The sequence below is a fragment of the Falco peregrinus genome, chromosome 5 (assembly GCF_023634155.1).
Source record: "Falco peregrinus isolate bFalPer1 chromosome 5, bFalPer1.pri, whole genome shotgun sequence".
Taxonomy (NCBI): domain Eukaryota; kingdom Metazoa; phylum Chordata; class Aves; order Falconiformes; family Falconidae; genus Falco; species Falco peregrinus.
Genome location: NC_073725.1, coordinates 32,598,933 through 32,617,446, shown reverse-complemented (window position 1 = coordinate 32,617,446; position 18,514 = coordinate 32,598,933). Strand labels below are relative to the sequence as shown.

The 18,514-nt window shown below is 39.5% G+C and overlaps 1 protein-coding gene across 2 annotated transcripts in view; it reads left to right on the top strand.

Moving 5' to 3' along the window:
* Window positions 1–18,514, top strand: part of BZW2 (basic leucine zipper and W2 domains 2) — a 56,523-nt gene that overhangs the window by 2,885 nt on the left and 35,124 nt on the right. The window contains exons 2-3 of one of the 2 annotated variants that reach the window (XM_055803480.1): window positions 3,220–3,261; window positions 16,868–16,932. In XM_055803480.1, the coding sequence (XP_055659455.1) occupies window positions 16,875–16,932 (58 nt within the window). In that variant the 5' untranslated portion in view covers window positions 3,220–3,261; window positions 16,868–16,874. The remainder of the gene's footprint in view (window positions 1–3,219; window positions 3,262–16,867; window positions 16,933–18,514) is intronic. The other variant, XM_055803481.1, reaches the window with a different exon arrangement.

Sequence of the window (18,514 nt, the reverse complement as noted above, 5' to 3'; positions counted from 1 at the left end):
GGGTGTGGCATGATCAGAAGCTTGGTCTGACCCACTGCATTTTATCTAGAGAAAAATAGAAGTATAGGTCAAACAAGTACTGATATTCCTATGACTTACTCTCCTAGCTCCCATCTTGCTGGTTCACAGCTAAGCACTTCCTCAGCAAAAAGTGGTATCTTTGTGCTTACCTTTGTATTTGATAGCCTGTGGTGGTTTTGTTTTGTTTTTAATTTAGGTAAACTTTGTGTCTGCAGCATCCTGTGATTATAACTTTCACAGCTGTTTGAAAAAGGGCCTCTCTTTGTTTTTGAACTGGCTACTTCATGAATATAGCCAGCATAGCAGCCATCTACAGAGTTCTCTTTAGAAAAAACTGCTCACAAGTTTATTTGTGTAGGCTGTATATTGCATTTTTGAGTATCTGCTTTTATTTTTGTGTATATCTTTAACTGCTCATCATGCAAAGGCAACCCACATAATCTCCCCACAGATAGTGAGGGTTAATGGTGTAAAGAAAAAATTCTTATGTGCTTGGGTAGTGTGCATTTGTACTACCTGGTTAAAAGTTTCATTAAAAAAAAAAATCAGTATTACTTCCATAACAGAAGCAGATACGTATACCCCTTGCTCCATTTCTATGCTCAGCATTGTCTGTATGATTTAGGGGAAAAAAAATAATTGCTCCTTTGCCAGTTGATTTCGTCTTCTCTTAATTGTTTGTTTTAGATGGGTCCTAGTATGAAAAACTTGCTCAGACCATACATCTTTTTTTGCGTTTCATATGAGACTTCAAGTCATTGTGATTCTCTTTGATTAAGAGAAATCCAGGCTTTAAACAAGTAGTTTCATGAATATGAATTCCATGTAGGTAGGTACTTCAAGGTTTTTTGTAAGCGTAATAGAAGAAATGGCATACAAGCAGCATTTTGCTGATAAAAGGACTGAGATGTGTTCAGTGACTGCACAGCAGTATGTGTCAGGGGGCCAGCTGAGCACTTTTGCAAAACTAAGTTCTTTCCCACTTAAGCTTTGCAAATGGTGGCAATAACCCAATCATGCATTAGCACAGCTTCTGTGAGAGCTGATTTGCCATGGCTTTTCGGACAGGTGTTGCTAACATAAATTCAGAACTTAAGAGATAAAAAGTAAATAAAATTACATAAAGCTGCAAGGGTTGTACATCTCTGTAGGAGGACACTGAAAAACTTTACAGCCTGTATAGACCCTGCACCAAGTTTTGGGAATCATGAGTGCGATACTGGGAAAAATCAAAATTCTGGATGTGCTGGCAGCAGTTAGTCAGTGACAATTAAACCTTTTTTTTTGGTGAAGAATGATGGAGGCCCTTGGGCTAAAGATATCTAATTAATCTAATTTCTGAGTAATTTCTTAACCTAAGGCAAGTTTATTTAAATTTTGCTTGTAGTCATCTACAGATACGTACCTGTTTGTAGGCTTAAGGTGATTGTTCAGGACAGAGGAATAAAATTATGCATTGAGTGGATATGTACTATTAAGTTCAGATTGTTTTAAGAGACATCAATCATCTTTTACTTTTTTTTTTTCTGTCCTCATTCCTCCTGTTCAAGAATTCCTTTGTCTGTGATGTATATAAGGCAGTAAATAGGCTGTCACCTATACCTATCTCACTGCCTGAGCCTACAGGTAAGGTAATTCCATTCTTATATCTAATTTTACCTGTGAACTGGCATGGTTCTCCATTTAAACTGTGGAGTTGATTTCTGATACTGTTTCTCTTTTCATGTGATCTGTTGTTGATTAAATATGAACAACTGCAGCAGTATTTACTTGTTAATTTAAAATAGTGACTGTCTATTCAAAGGTAACTGAAATACTTCAAGGATCACTCTGAGATAGTGCTGGTGTGTGAGAAGAAAATTGACAAATGGAAAAAATCTATTGCTTCTTTCTAGAGAGAAGTTTGTGGAGTGCAGTAATATTCTGCCATGCCTGAAAAGCTTTCTGAACTTGCCATACTGTACTTATTAAATCTAGACATGGATCTTGTAAGAGAGTGCAAAAGTAAAAATAAAAGCTATTCGTTCCAAAATAAAAAGCAAAATAAAGAGAGAGTCCAGTGACCAAAGGGGTGGGTGTAGTGGTGTGGTGGCCATATTTACAGCACTGCGGTGCTTCTCAAGACTCTTACGTACTGTAAAGCTGACAGCAGAATGAAACACTTGAGTTTCAGGGTTTAACAGCTTTGGTCTTCTGCAAAGTGAGGCTGTGTGTTGCAAGCATAATAAAGGAAAATCATGTATTTGTAACATTGCTAGTAAGCCTTCCGACTGGGATCACAGTTTTGCAATGGGGTTATAGGTGCACATGGCAGCTCGTGTAGATCAGATTGCAAGATTAGGAAGTTTTGGTACATGCTTCCTGGGCAAAGGGAAAGTAGTTCAGAGGTAAGTTAATTGTGAGTAAGTACAGAGGCTGAAACCTGGGTAATGGCTCGTACACGCAGTAGGAGGTTTTTTTCCCCTGTTGCTCTGTCTTGTTCCCACTTGCCTTTAGATATGCTTTTATCACTAAGTACATTTTAATATGATAAAAAAACTTCCTCAGATGTGTCATATAAAACAAATAATCTTTTGTTGTTATGTATTTTGGTTTTAAAATTCCCAGAAGTCAAGAAAGTATTTCCAGGAAGTAAATAGGTAATAAATCTACCATAATAGGAACGTCAGTAAGAGCTGCTAGTTTCTATGTGTCTGAGAGCTTTTGAAATTAGAAATGTGGGTTTTCCTGGTACAGAAACTGCTGAGTTTTCTGTAGGAATTTTAAAAGTCATTGAGTATTTCATACATAGGCATGTTTTGGAGTTCTGTATAAGGATTTACTCTGCAAAATCTGATAGGTCAGATGGAGAAGTTTTATACAGAAATTGCTTGCAGTTATTGTAGACTTACAGTAGCAAACAAAGATTATTGCTTTTAGTCAGCCTGTAAGAAGGATGGATTACCTCTGGTAAGAATTGAAATGATGGACAGACAGGTCAGGCAAGGAAAATGCTAGATGCAGTCTGGGACAGAGAGGCTGGTCAGGGATGCAGGAAGGAAGCATATCCTGTGGTGTCTCGAATCCCAATGAGTCACACCCTTCTGCACCTCCTTCAACTACTGCAGACAGAACAATTAAATATAGCTTTGGAGTTGTACTTCATTGTAATAACCACTATTTCATGTGTTTTCCTTTAAATGTTTTCTTTTCATGCAGAAAAAGACGTCTAAGCAGTTCCACAGTTTGTAATTTGCAGGCGTAAGTGATCCTTTCATTTTAAGTTTTAATTCTGTAAATAAAATCCTTTACTTCTCTAGAAGCGTTTTCAAGAGGGAAAATTTATGAAATGCATTCAAGTTATACATTAGTCATTTTTCTTCTGATAAGGCACAAGGGTGAAATCTTAGGAACATGTTACTGAGCATTAGCAGATCCAGAGATCGTCATTTATTTTCACTGCCATTTCACGCCTCATGCGATAGAAAATTAGAAAAATAAAGTATATTATTGGTTTTGAATAGTCAAGTAGAAGTCAATCCAAGAAGAGAGGGTGGTGAGTTTGGTTGGGTTGTTTTTTTTTTTCAGTCTACAACCTGCTCTGTATGTGCCAGTTTTAGTAGGAGTTTGGTTAGAGTCTTGTTCCTGGTTTTGTCCCATGTCTCTGCGCCTCTCTGAGGTACTCCTGAAGCCTGTGCTGGTCTAGGTCTGCTTTGACTATATTGTCTTAATGCATGTTTTCCTGTGACTGAGACCTGAGGATCCCCAAACCAGTCAGCTGGTGCTATGGAAGCCCAGTGTTGTGCTGTTGAATCCTATTCTGTCAGAGATGCTTTTTTTCCCCTCTACATTTTGCGGCAAGAAGAGGCCTCAGTCAGTGTTCCCAGGGCCACCTGAGGCCTTGTCTCTGTCCTTGAGATTAGTTGTCCTCTCCATCAGTCCCAGCTCCCTTCCCAGCACAGGGAAACACCTGCTTCTCCTGTACTGAATACATGGATGAGATCTTTTGCCAGGTTTTGAGTTTGGCTATCTTGTTATGCAGAGCTTTATTAGAAGATTTTTCCTTGAGTTAGAGAAAGGAAGACATACTCATAATTTACTTTTCCAACGGATCCAAGGGAAGGGCTTTTCATTTTTAGTTGTTTTATTTCTGTTAAAATATTTTATGCTGTATACTGAGAAGTGCCTTCTTCCCAGTGTGCCCTGCCATCAATATGTCAATCTATTTGTATTGCAGTTACGCCTCCAAGATCCTTCTTTATGATAGTGAACTGGTTCTGTAGTGACCTACACTGCTGAATCATCAAGGCTTCAGACTGTCAGGTCTCTCCTGTGATGGGAGTTGTGCAGTTCTTGAACTTCCATCTGCAAGCGGTGGTCCTGAAGCTGAGTGTGTCGAGCCAAAGCATTTCATGGATAGCCTGTCTGATGCTAGGATTACTTGATTAGCTTCTCTCCCCAAGTTAATTATTTTTTTTTCCTGGGTATAGGAAGGCCTGATCTTTTCCCCATTTTCCTTTGTCTTGTCTTGTCACTTTAAACGGTTGTTGACCTTTTCAGTCTGACCTGGTAGGTATTAGTGCTGCAAAAGCAGTGTTGTGGTATGAGGAGACAACACAAAAAAAATCTTTTGAAGCTGTGGGAGGACAAGATGTCAGTGATGAGGGAAAAGGGCACTGTTCCTAGTGTAGACCAAGATGTTCCCTGTTTATTCTTTTCAACCACCTTGTTCCTTTTTTTTTTTTTGTAATCCCAGTAGAAGTTACTCAGTTCCTGTTAATAACTAGGTTATTAGATTACTGAATAGCTACCTTAATTAATATTCTCAACAATTGGTTAATAAAGGTTCATATCACCATATCCTTAATCTGAAATATCAGCTCTGTTTTTGTAGCATTGTCAAGAATAGAGGAAAAATACAATCTATTGCAAAGCCCCTGCTTGAGAGTCATGTTGAACATCTGCTTTCGTTTGTTTTAGATTTATAAAAGCCTAAATTTAGGTTGGCGCTTCGCTAACTTTGCATTTTATCTTCCATTAGGAAAGAACATATATCAGGTTTTCTAGTCCTTCATCTCTACAGAACATATCAAACTAGGCAGAGCAACATTCGAGGTGGGGTGCAAATGCAATGGTCTGCATGGACTTCGTCAGTCAGTTAATTGACTTTGAGAGTCTGGCTGTATCCATGACAGAACAGATATATATTTTGGGATTTAGTATCAATTCACTTCTTAAAATTAGATTATTTTTTTTTCTTTTAGTTTTCCTTGTTGTATGATAGATGCAGTAGCTGTTAACATTTTTTTTGGCTATTGGAAGCTTCTGTTTCTTTCAAAAGGACAGGAGATGTAGCACTGAAAGGTATATGCCCCTTTTTCACTGAAGGTTAATGTATTTTGTAGAATCCCTTCTAGATACATGCTCAAGAGCCCTAGATTAACTGGTGTGTCTTTCTGAAGTCCTCAGAGAAACCAGCCAAACCTTTCTCATTAGTAAACCTTTTAAATTCTTCCTATCTTGCATCCTCATAGGAAGCAAGTTGTAGAAATCTATTAATAGAGTTTTTTATTGGTATTCCTGCTCTCTTGTGTGTACATCTTTATGCATATACCTGCAGATACATATCGCGTGGAACCGTTGTTAGGTTGTTTGCAGAAGCAGGTTGCTGATACTGGTCTTTCCAGTGCATGAACAACAGTGCTGTAAACAGGAAAATAATTTCCCTATTAACAGTGTCAAATACCCTTGTGCTGAGCTGATACTGATACAGCCCAACCAACCACAAAGCAGATGTGTGCTGTTTCTGCCGATGGGGGCTAGGCTGGCTGCTGTGGTAATATTTTATGCCCATTTAAAAAGATGGTAAGCCTCTTCCAGTTAGAAATCTGTAACTCCTGCATAACACTTGGCTTCAGAAACTGGGTTGGGTGTGGGTGTGTGGTTGTGGTCTGACACTGAGCACATTCTCACAGTGTATTTGTGGCACGCTGGATTTTGAAACTTCTCAGCCAACAATGGAAATTCTGTGAATGATTTCAGAAAGATAAGCAAGCAGGTCTACTAAATTAACTATAGAACTGAATAATACACCATTAGTAATTGTCCTATTGTTAATTTTGGGTGTGTAATTAAACTCTTAACTCTGCCTGAGACATTTTCAGAGGGCACTGAGCTATAGACTCACACAGATTGCTAGTCTGCAGGTGTGAATTCTGTTGTAGAAACCGATGAAGTTTGATCTAGTTCAGATATCTGAAGTGCCTAAAGCTGAAGCTGTGAAGCTGTTCACAAGAGACTCCCTTAAGATCTCACCTTAAGATGGACAAGCAGGATATTTTGAATAAGATATTTTCTGGAAATATTTACGTACATCAATGGTGAAAAGAGGCAAGGATCACAGGGTCAGACGTAGGTATCTGTTGCTGATTTTTAAAGTTAGGTCAAATGCACCCCATTTTTGGGTTCATATTTGGGCTGTTTGGTCAAAAAAAGTGGATATGAGTTTTAGTTTAACTGATTGCCTCCTAAAATGATCGATAGTGAAATAAGTAGTGGTCCTTACAACTAACAATATCAATTAAATTGTTGGGTTTGCATTAGACTGAACTGACAGCTGCCTGTGCTCCCCTTTCCAGTGTGTGGGCACAAAGTGCTTCAGGTACTGCTGCAGTGTAAGTGGTGCTGCCCACAGGTGGGATTTGCTGCCTCTGTGATTGAGTGGGGTGAAATACTATATACCTGCTCTGGTCTACATATGGATGAGACGCAAGTCTCACAATAACTTCTACTAGCTTTTTGTAATGTGGTTAAGCTGTTAGTACATGATGCTGATACTGGAAAATAGATACAAGTTGGTGAAGCAACAGGCTAATATATTTTTTTTTCTAGCTCAGGTAGTTTATGTTGCTACTTTGACTTCCTTTTGTGGCAGTGTTTCTTAATTCTGAGATTTTGGCCACCTGCATATATAAATGTATTTCTGAGAACGGGGTTTTCATCTGATTGCAGTAATGATCAAAATGGCTTATAAATAGATCTTTTTGAGGAGCAAAACTATTAAGATGCATTCATAGCGTTCATAATAGCTGTTGCTTGCAATGCTGTGTTTATAGATAGACTCTGAATCTTTTGGCTTAGTTTGATGGACTTCAGAGTTTCCTGAATCTGGATTACCAACAAAGACATATTCATGATTTTACGCATTTATATTTTCAGATAAGTGTTGCATTTAGTGTCATTTATGTTCAGATACAGCATGAAAGAAAGCTAAGAAAAGGGAAGCTGTACTGTTGAAACTGAAGAAGATGTGGTGGTTTGAGCACTTCTGTGAATATGTCCATGCATGGTATATCAAAATAGAGGACGCTGCCATATGTGTTTGCTTAGCATTTGAGCTTTTTGGTTACCAGACTGAAACTGATCTCCCAGTTTGTTCTGATGTGTGAACAGTATTGGGGTCCGATACTCTGACCAGCTTCTTTTAGATACTCCACATATGGAGGGTGTGATATTTAATACCTAATTTACTTACCTGAAGATAGTTGGTGTTACATGGGATTTATGATGTAGCAGAGTGATACAAATGTATTGAAAACACAATACAAATTTAAGTTACACGTAACAAAGTAAAACAGTTGCAATACACAGTACAACTGCAATACCGATATGATTCCTATTACCGGTCTCTACAATATACTCACCATCACAATGCTGGACATCCCCAATCACTGAAAAGAAATATGTGGGTTGAATCACAATATTCTTTACAGGCTGGCTCAGAGCAATCTATGGATTCATCCGAGAGCTTTTGGGCTTCTGCACAAAGGTGAAGAAATGACTTTCTGAAGTAAGGGTGAGAGTGCTGGTATGTGAGCTGCCAAGAGGTGGGTAGGATAGCAAGTGTTGTGTGCCCCCTCTCTGCATGTTCAATCTGTAATAGCTATTTTTCTGACTCATCTAGGATAATAGCTGATTGTGTGTGTAGCCACCCCATGCCATACACTGTTGGGTGAGTTTTGGGGTTGGTTGTTGTGGGTTTTTTTTTCAGCACCCAACTTGTGGATATGAATCATTATCTGTTGCTGTAGAATATCACAGCTGGGTGTGAGAGGAATTGTATCCATCACTGCCTAGAAAGTAACTATTTGCAGGTTGAAGCAATCTAAGCATTGAATACTTTTATCCCCTGCTCCACGAATTTGCTCATCAAAATGAGTGTGTTCTGTGAAAATGTTCAGCCCACTCTGAGGAGGAGGAAACAGCCACAGGGAACGTGGGACCGCTTTTGGGATACAGAGTGATACAAGTCAGTTATGGTCTCCTTTTCCATGCAAGTGAATGCTGCTAACAGCATAATCAGTGTTAGCTGGTATGTTTGGAATAGCTGACATGGTGAAAAGCGTTGTGAGTTTCCACTGCTGGCTCTTTATGCCATCTCTTTTTAGCCAGAATTCAGGTATCTGGAAGCTGATTCACTGTCCTGTAGGTAAAAAGCCCTGTCTTAACTTGGTGAACTCCTTGCCCTTGCACATGCTTTGAAGAAATAATTAGGGAGTTCTAAGTTAAAACTTGCTTTACTGCTTACAGCAGTTGTCGTTTTGTGAAAGCCAAGGCCTTCGCTACTTGCAAGTGTGTAGGAAGTGCTGGCTATTAATACATCCCTCCTCCGATTACTGTACTTAGTTCATGAAATAATAAACTGTTAGCAGCTGGGGGGCATTGCTTTCTGGAGAATGCACACTTTGTGGTTATTTTTTTTTATTTTTAAGCTTAGTCTGTGTAATTTTGAAGACAGTTTCTGGGTTTTCAAATGCTGCAGTGCTGTATCCTGGAGACACTGGTTATCTCCTGCGCTTTTGCTGCTGGTCAGAGCTTTGCAGTAGCATGAAAAATGGAAGTGGCTCATCTTCTAGTTTTATTGTTGTGATACTTGAATTGTATGGGTAGGGTCAACACTGTAAGAACTTTCAGAGGGCTGATACATTAAAGACAGAGAAGCAGGGTGGACTTGAGCAGAGGAGTGGTACTCTAGATGAGAAAGCTGTTCTTCCTGCACTGGCCTTCATTACTGAGCTGTTGTTGTCTCGTGTCTGATGGACTTCATTGCTACAAGTGAAGCCTCTTTGTATTTTTTTTTAACATGTTTTGTTCTGAATACTTGCATTTATTGGTTTATTGGAGACCTGGTTCAGGGGGACCCTATAAAAATATTTCTTCCAAGTGTACTGTGAACAGTGGTTAGTAGAATTCTCTCTGCCAAGCATTAATGAAGGATTAAGCTAAATTGCAGCAGTACCTTTATAATCATGTTTTTGCAGGATTTCACCTACACCATTTTCCCTTTAGCAGCATCATCTCCTGTGAGGATTGCTGAGATGATTATATTTTTCAGAATAAACAGGACATCCAATGTCTCTCTGAATTCAAGAATCCTGTTCTAATGTGTACACTATATATTGAAAGTGGTATTTTGTATAAGGAAAAAACCTTGTTAGCTTTGGAAGAGTACCATTCTCTGCTTGTTTTTTAAGTTCACCTGATTCTAATCTCTGCTGATGCTTTTTATCCTTTTCTAAGAGGTTTTCCTGCTGGCAACGTTTGCCATGGAGTTGGATGACTAGCAGTCACCTTAAAGTGAATGTCAGTTGGTTATGAACTGAACTGTAGCAATACACATTCTCCATTATCTCAGGGTACTCCAGTTAGGAGCCTAGCTGGAACAGTTAAGGAGCTGCCTTAGAGAGCTCTCCACAGTCTGAGAAAAGCTCCTACTAATACCTAGTCCTTGAAGAATTTATATCCAATTCCTCCTCTTAGTTGCTGAAAGAAACCTGGTTACCAAAAGATAACTCTGTGTGTGTCAGCCCAAGTGCATGATTTAATTTTCTTGGCTTGTATTTTCATCTGTTGATGATCAAGAATTTTTACCTCTATTTTGGGGGGTTTGGGGGTTTTTATTCCTCTCTGTGCTGACTCATGCATTTTTCATATGATCGCTGATTATGAAATAGAGAAGTGTGTTGCCTTCGTGGTTTAATTTACAGTTCTCTTGGCCTTGTGAAGCGCATCTGGAGTGCTTTGGTCATGGGAGACTTCTGGTTTTACCTTGTTATTCGGCTGAGCTGCTTCTGTAGAAATTCTTGGTTAGTGACCTAATAAACACCTGCTCTGCTGAAATAGGTGTATTGAGCTAGATCTCTCATGCAGTGTGTGATTGGTGGCATGGGGTTTTATGACTTGTTTTTCAAGAAACATCTTCCTGCGCATCCCAGTTTAGCGGTTAGATGATGCAAATTTTGGTGAGTTTGTCTTCTCATTTTTTTCTGGTCTTACTTAGTTCTCAGCTGGATAGCTACTCACAAGTTGCATGCACAATTCTTGGCTGGAGAGTCTTGCATTAACACAGTTTTTTACTTTATTTAGGGTGTGCTAAGTTTCATTCTATTTTAGTATTTGTACTTGCCACAGAATGAAAACCACTTCCACTTGTTTCATCTGTTTTCTCTCTCCTGTTGGGCATACTAATAAAGGGCAATACTTTTACTTGAGTGGACACTTACTCTTTACTGTGGAAAAACACTGTTCTGTATTAAAAATGGAAAAAAAAAGATTTAAGTGCTTTAAGAGCTTTGGATGGCTCTTTTGGGAAAGGCAGGGCATTTAGTGTATGTCAAAAGATAGTGTTGTAGCAGGTTTAAGATAATACCCGATAGCCACTGGTGACTAGGGCATCCTTCCAAGTATGAAATCAAAGGTCAGTATCTTGCTGCTTCATGTAGTATAATGTCATAAGCAAAATCAATCCATAAAAGAAGACGTATTTTTCAGCAATAAACATGTAGACTAGCAGTATCCTTTTTTTATGTAATTATTAAAACATGAGGTTGATTGTATTTACCCTGCACATCATTATGTGGCTGCTTAGTCCTTCCCTATTGCCATCGAGGTCATTTGTGCAGTAAAATCAGTGAGGGGATTTTAATGTGGCAAGAGCCTGGCTCTGGGTTTACTGTTTGTAATGAGTGGGACCTTTGGGGTAAAGGTCTCATAAACATTGTAACTCAGCTGGTGGCCTCTGTGGGCAAAATAGCAAGATAAACCTTCTGGCTGCCAGTGCTGCCCTTACTGCTGATTTACACCTTCGTTGAACTTGCAGACCTCCAGGTTATTAGTCACTTGTGAAAAAACCCCTATGTTTTAGGAACAGAGGGCAAGAGTTGGAAAATGGTGTTGAAATAACAGTTGTCAACTTGTGTAAAGACAATCCAATGCATCTCACTAAGTGTAGGGGTTTGTTCTTGCTGTCTCCCCAGATGTGCGATGAAGGAGAGAGGAAGGGTGGCTTCTTAGCGCTGCTCTGGTCCTTTCCTCTGCATTTGGAACCCTGGGAAGCAGCAAACAGAGCTTCTTACTTCCTTATTTTTTCCACAGTATCAAAATGAGCTGCAGCAGGAGGTTGGGAGCATTGACACTGCTAGCCACTGTACTGCCTGAGATGTATAAATAAAGTGCTTTTCCTTCATACTGACCAAACCTTGGAAATGTTGGCAGCTGAGGTGGATTTTTTAGCCTTATGAGGGTGTGAAAGCTGTGTTAAAGCAGAAAATGTTTCACAGCTGTCATGGCAGTGAATGCTGCAGCAACTGAGGGCTGCGTGACCGATGTGCATTGTGTCTGCTTGCCTCTCGCTGCACCCAGGTGTTGGGGAGTGCCTGTGGAAAAGTAGGAGCTGCAGGAGTCCCCACAGGGACTCAGTGGCCCAGTGGAAAGTGGGAAGCCTGACAAGGAGTTGGTGAGAACCGGTGGCTGCATTGCATCCGCTCTGTCCTGTCATCCCCTTACATCATTCTGTACCTCTGTACTGGTAATGATTTATGCGTTTTGCACCTACAGATTTTGTTAGCTCGTAATCTAGCTGCCTGCTGCCTTCCTGGGGAGTGGAGACAGCTGTTGGCTGCACACTGACATGTTTCCTCTGCAGCAGAAGTACAAGGGCAGCTCTTCCTCCATGCTGCTCGAGTTTGGTAATTTGATTTTGACATAACTCCTTGGCTCGCTGCTGAAAGAAGAGGAAAACCCTCTTCAGGTTTTCATCCTAAACCTGGAACTGTAACAGTGAGAGGATGAAAACACGTAGTAAACATTGCTGGATGAAAAAGACCCAATAAAGCCTTTCAGTGTTCTGGATATTCCAGTTCTTGGGGGGAAAAAAGATTGGCCTTGATACATGGGTTGGGGTTTTTCCTTTGTAGAAACTCTCCCCATCTATGCTTTTATTTTATTTGCCTTTGTGATGAGTGCTCCTGTCTTGCATGATATCTGAGCAAGGGAAGAAGATGGAAGTAATTCCTGCCAAGCATCTGTTCCTGTGAAAGCTGGTGGTGCTGTGTTTGTGGTGCATTGGCAGCTCTCTCCAGCACCCTGTCAATCAGACACTGTCAGCAGGAGTGCCTGCAGCCGGATCAGCATCCCTTGGAGCCCTCTGGTCGGCTGCCCAAAGGGTCGCCACCTGCCCCTGTGGGCTCCCTTGCTGTTGTTACAGTGCCCTGCGTACGTAGAGCCATAAACTCTTGGTAGGGAGTTTTATTGAACAGTTGGTTTTTTTAATATTGTCTGGCATTGATTTCTCTCTCTAAGTAGGACAGTGAAGTTTTGCTGCTGAGAAGCAACTGTTCCTGAATTCATTGTGAGCATGTTAATAGCTGAAGAATCTCCGATGATTCTGAGATTTCAAGTGATGCTTAGAAAAATAGTATTTGTTTGGGTAAAAGATTTCAGTATTTTATTATTTTTTGTTTAATTTGAGCAACATGTTTCCAAGACCAAATGTTTCCAGTATTGTAGCTTGGTAGAAACTTTGGCCTTACAAAGGCTTTAAATAATTTAGGAGTTAATCTTTGTAAGAATTTCCCTGTGGTATGGATAAAAGACGGCACTTTTCTAACTTGTTAAGCAACTTCAAACTTGGTGAAGCTCTGAGGTAACTTTTACTTCATCTGTTGCTGGCTTTATAAATTAATTTTAATTAATGCTATGTTTATTAATTGAATCTGTTGCAATTTTTTATTAATTGTGTGGGAAGGATTGGTTGATTATAGAAACTGCTATATAATATATGTCCAGGTATCTACAACTGTAGACATCCCTCAGTTTTGTTTTAACTGTTCAGGGTCTTTAGCATGTAAGTGAGAATCAGCTGCAGAGAAAGCTGAACTTGTGCACTTCAAGCAGTTTCAGGAGAGTGTAACAATTCAACAACTTCCGTATTTTTTTAAATATGAATCTGTTTTGCAGAAGCCTGTTAAAACAGGTTCCCAAATCCACTCCTACTCTTGTTAAGTCATGCATTTTTTTTATTTTTCTGATTATTTCTGTAGCTGTAAGTTAGTTATCAGCAGGCTTAGACATTCTGAGGTTTGTATGGAAAATGAACCTGTTTTAGGATGTGGTGTCTGGTTCTGTGCTGCTCTCTGCCATCTCCTCCTTGAGTCAGCCCAGCTTCTGACTTACCTGCTTATAAAATAAAAGTGTTTGGCTATGGAATTTAAACACATGAATTTTCTACAAGAGGTTTTATGAATCCTAAAGGGAGAATCAAGAGTAAAACATTTATTGCTGAGCTTCTCCCTTCTTCTGTAGAAGAGTGGAGTCTGTGGAAGGCGTGTGCTAAGGAGCTATCAATTCCACATCTCTTGCTCACTTTCCTGCTAGCAATTTGTATCAATCCTGGAGGATGTTGGGCTGCAAGATATAACTTTGACTAGTGGTTTGGGTTTTCTTTCTGAGGCTATTTCCTTCCTACCCATACCCATCCATAAGATCTTTACTGCTCTGAAACAATTACGGCTTCTGTAGCTGGCATTTAAAAATTTGACTTTGGCTTTGACCTACCCAGATTCTATACCTTTCAAAATAGAGAATATATGTAATATTTCAAGTTATTTTATGATTTCAAGGCTTTATAGCTACATGACAACTGAGGGGCAGGCTGCACTGCGGTGCAATCGAATGTACCGTACAAGTTGATATGCTGCCACCCTGAATTTACAACCTTGAGACATCATTTTTGTGTTGTTGTTGGTGTGTTCTTGACTAAAAACAAAACACCAAAAATTTTGCATTGCTTTGTTTTGTAAATTTTAAGCTGTTGTCCAGGCACTTGTTGTGGTGGCAACAACACTGGAAAGTCTTATTTGCAGTAGCTGATGTTATTTGTAGTATAGATACATCCTGGGCTGTCATGTAGATCACTGGGTTGGTTTTGCTCAGGCTCGTGCTGCAGTTTCTTGATGGAGGTGCCCGTGCTCTCCCTGGGCTTGAGGAATCGCCTTATAAAGCCTGACCCTCACTCAGATAACAGATTAGAGCGCAGTGCATTTAAAGCTAAATACAGAAGAAGGCAGATCCTGTGTTCCTAGTAATTAACTATTCAAGAGTCTCTTCTGTTGCACTGAACCTCTAGTCATTAAATCTGCCGCAAGTGGTGAGCCTTACTTTAACTGGGGTTTTTTGTTAAAATCTTGTTCCCAGCTGTCTTAAAGGGCATATTTTATATTCACAGTTCACAGGTAACAGTTCTAAAATCAGATAGTCAAGCTTCAGGTGCATGCAACAATTCTCTCAGTTTAAAAAGACACTGTCAAAGGAAAGAAGTCTAGTGCTAGAAAGGTAGCATGTGCATTTATATCTTTTCTAGCAAGTGGGAAGCCATACCAGTATGGCTGGGTTGAAGGTCAGGTGTCATTAATTTCATTGCCCCCAAGGCTTGTGTGTGTTCGTTAAGCGGGCACTGTCAATCCCAGCCCGATGCCATGTTTGTGCTCTGAAATAGCTGTGACAAGAGGATTAATTATTATCTGCTGCGTGGCTTGCTTGACACTTTCTTTCCTAACCTCTTGGGCTCCTGCAGTCTCTTGAAATGAACATTTTTAGACCCAGAGCAAGGCATAAGGTATCAGGGCCAAGCATAAAAACAATCAAAAATACATGGGTGAATATTACATCTTACAGATCAGTCTCTTGCAGATAACTGAAGGTCAGAAAGGCAAACCAGATAAATAAGTCAAATCTAGCTGGCTAGAGGCTGGGCTGTTGCTTATCCCTGTGGACTGCTACCTCATCTGCCTAATTAATTTGTAAAGCAGCTCCTGTCCCTCTGCCACCGAGAGGGTTAAGTGGGGGAAGGAGACTTTTGAGCTCTGCTGTGAAGGGAGGCTTGGATCCTACAGTGCTTTAGAAGATCCTGTGATATCGTGGTTTGCCATTTTTAAATCTCTTTGCCGATGGGCGGATTGTTTTTTCCAGAAGACTATTCAGTGTTGCAGATGTTTTGAAATGCCCTTTGGTCTGTTAAAACCATAGCTTTAAATCTCAGTGGTGAATACGAACCTCTCAGTTTAACTGCTTGTTGCATCTTTGTATTTTTCATGACTTGCAGGAAGCAGAACCAGTCTTGACTCTGAACTTTACTGGCTATTTCCAGTGCCTGCAGGCAGTTTTTGACTGTGGCTAAGGGGTAGACCTAGACTAGAAAGCATAGAAAGCAGTGATTTGCCAAGTTAAAACATTTGAAATGCTGCAGAAGTGGCCAGCTAGTGATGCTGCAACTAGATGAGGAAGTTTGGCGAATGGGAACATACTGTATAGCTGGTGCATTGTTAACATAATGGTTAACTTTCAGGGGTAGAGAGAGCATTACTTGGATAGTAACATGTGATTGATGGCATCTTTCTAGCCACAGACCTCGAGTTTCTCTTTACTCATGGTAAGAAGTGTTGGAAAATGTATGTACATTTAAACTAGACCTGCAGAGTCTGCAATGAAGAAATATAAATGATAACTTTAGTTTTACAAAAATTTGTATTAGGAGAACATGCCCAAAGGACAAAGCTTGGTAAGGCATATTTCTGGATGAGTGAATCGTACCTAACAGTGACCTAATGACCTGCAGGGTGTGAAGTAGGTGGCCTGAAAGTCATAGTGCTGGCACTTGCTGTTGGCAAGACAGGGGGATGAGCCGTGATGATTACTACATGCTGCAAAGCTTCCTTGTATTCACTTTTGTTTGCGTTCAGCTACGTCTTGTGTCATTAAACTAATTATATCCAAGGCTGAAAAATAGTTTTATTTAGATAAAATGGCATTAATATGTGATTACTTCCCAAATTTGTAAACTTTGCATGTTGAGATTCACTGTTAAGGCCTTAAGTAATATATACCGAATATTTTTACTCCGTGTGTAGCGTGAATACTATTTATTTATACACAAAGTTGATGGGGGGAGGGATTTGGTTATCTTTTATTTTTACAACACCAACATGTTTTTAGCAACAAGATACAGCGATGCTTGGAAGAAACATTTGAGCGGGATTTGATGGTTAAAACATTGCCTAAATGGTTAAACAGCAGTCACATCTTCAGCAGGACAGCGTGCAGTCCTGGGAGTCAATCTGCCTGGTGAACTTGCTGCCTGGCATGGAGGGTGAGACCTGTGCCATGCTGAACCCCACCAGGACAGCTCCCAGCCCTGCACCTGCTGTCTTCTGTGCCCCTGAGCATCCTCGTGAGCTGCAGGGGCAGCAGTAAGGGCAGAGCCTCCATCACCTTTCTGCTCAGGTTTGAACCTTCAGGGTGTTTTGTAGAGATGTGAAGAGCCAGGTTTTGAGAGAAGCACATCTCATTGAAGTTATTCTTGGATTGTAGCGCTCCTCATATTTAAGATAATGTGAATTATTCTTTGAGTATACATCAAGAACTTTCCCTTTCACATGCTGAGATTTTACTCACTGAATCTTTATTTTGCCTTTAGGTTAAACTGTCATCTGTAAATGCCATAGTAAAAATATGTTTTTCTCTTTTTCTCTAGAAATTTTATGAATAAGAATCAGAAGCCGGTGCTAACAGGCCAGCGGTTCAAAACTAGGAAGAGGGGTAGGTTATGTTACATTTTTTACTTATTTTTCTTTCTGTTAAAAGGACTGGAAACAGGGCGGGTGGAATAACTTGAAAGTTGAATAGGAATAAGGGTTTTCTCCCCTTCTCTTCAGCCATGTTAAGAGTCCAGATGTTATTTTTAACTAGGCACTACAAATGTTATTATTTCTGCTATATATCTTAGGACTTTCTGTAAAATTTGGGTTTATTAGCTGTTAAGTCTTGTAGAAGTCTCAGTTTAAAAATTAGATTCTAATGGAGTTTATGGTATATTAACATATAAGGAAGAAAACTTATTAGATGGGGGTTTTTTAGGTGTTCCTTAAAATGCCCTTTTCAACTGAGAAAGCAAAATATGAGTGTTTAATTAAAGGTTGTGTAAAGAGTATTATCTGGCTTTTTGGGGTTTGGTTTTTGTTTTTATTTCTGTGGCTCAAATCAATGCCGTCTCTATTCTATAAATGAACCTTTCACATCTAAAAAGGAATTCTCTCACCTTCCTTCTCCATGAAATGGTCAGATCATCTCATTGGCCCTGCTTTCTGTAACAACAGAGGTCAGAAAGCTCCTTTTTCACAAATACTTCTGCTGTGTTAGTGTAGTTTAGGTTTTTATTGTTAAAATAAATCAATTACCATTGTGTAAGTCCCATTTTACTCATTGTGATACTTATTTTCTGTAAACATGACCCAACACTCTTTCTTTGCATCAATCTGTAAAGAAAGCAAAGTGGTGCTAGTTATACTGATCATCCATGTATTTTGTTCAGCAAGCATCATCCTAACATTCTTGCTTATATTATACTCAGAGTTCATTTGTCACGATGTAGGTGTCTGAGAGGAATGCCCAACACTTTGAGGCAGAGAGCAAAAGTATACGTAATAAGTGATTTTTTTCAGAAAAAGAAAGTCTTGTTTGTGAAAAGAAGACTTAGATCTTTTGCTGTTGCAATAGCAAACTATTATAGCACACGCAGGTGGGGTTCCTATCTGTCATGTGACAGACTTTTTCCATCTTGAATGTCCTGTTTCTGATCAAAAGCTAACTACTGGTTTTAACGTCTTGTGACAGAAGATGTAATTAAGACAGTTTTCTCAGTGTGAATGAGAGAAACAAAAAGGGTTAGTAACCTTTCTTAGAAAATTACAGATTTTATCATGAGTCAGAAGAGCTGAGTGAGTGTTTTAAGATCTAGGATGATCACGAAGCTTGGATGAGAATTGCAAATTAGTTTGTTTCAGTCGTGTTGAAAAGCAGTCGTGTTAAGAAACTCTCGTCTTTCCTCCCTTTCACACGTCACTTCTTCAGTTTGACTGATGTGGTCTCTTAAATAGAAAATGTCCTTTCTGTGATGCACATACAATGTTTGTAGGTATAATTCATTAAAAAAAGAAACCTATATTGCTTGTAATTACGATGCTCACGTAATTAGTGGGATTAACTTTGTATCAGAATGGTCCAGAACATTATGCAGTAGGAGCTGTACACTGCATTAACTAGCAATACCATAGATGTAGTGAGAACAGTGGAATTAACAATCCCTGAAGAAGTGTCTGTCAAATCAACTTGTAAAAACAAT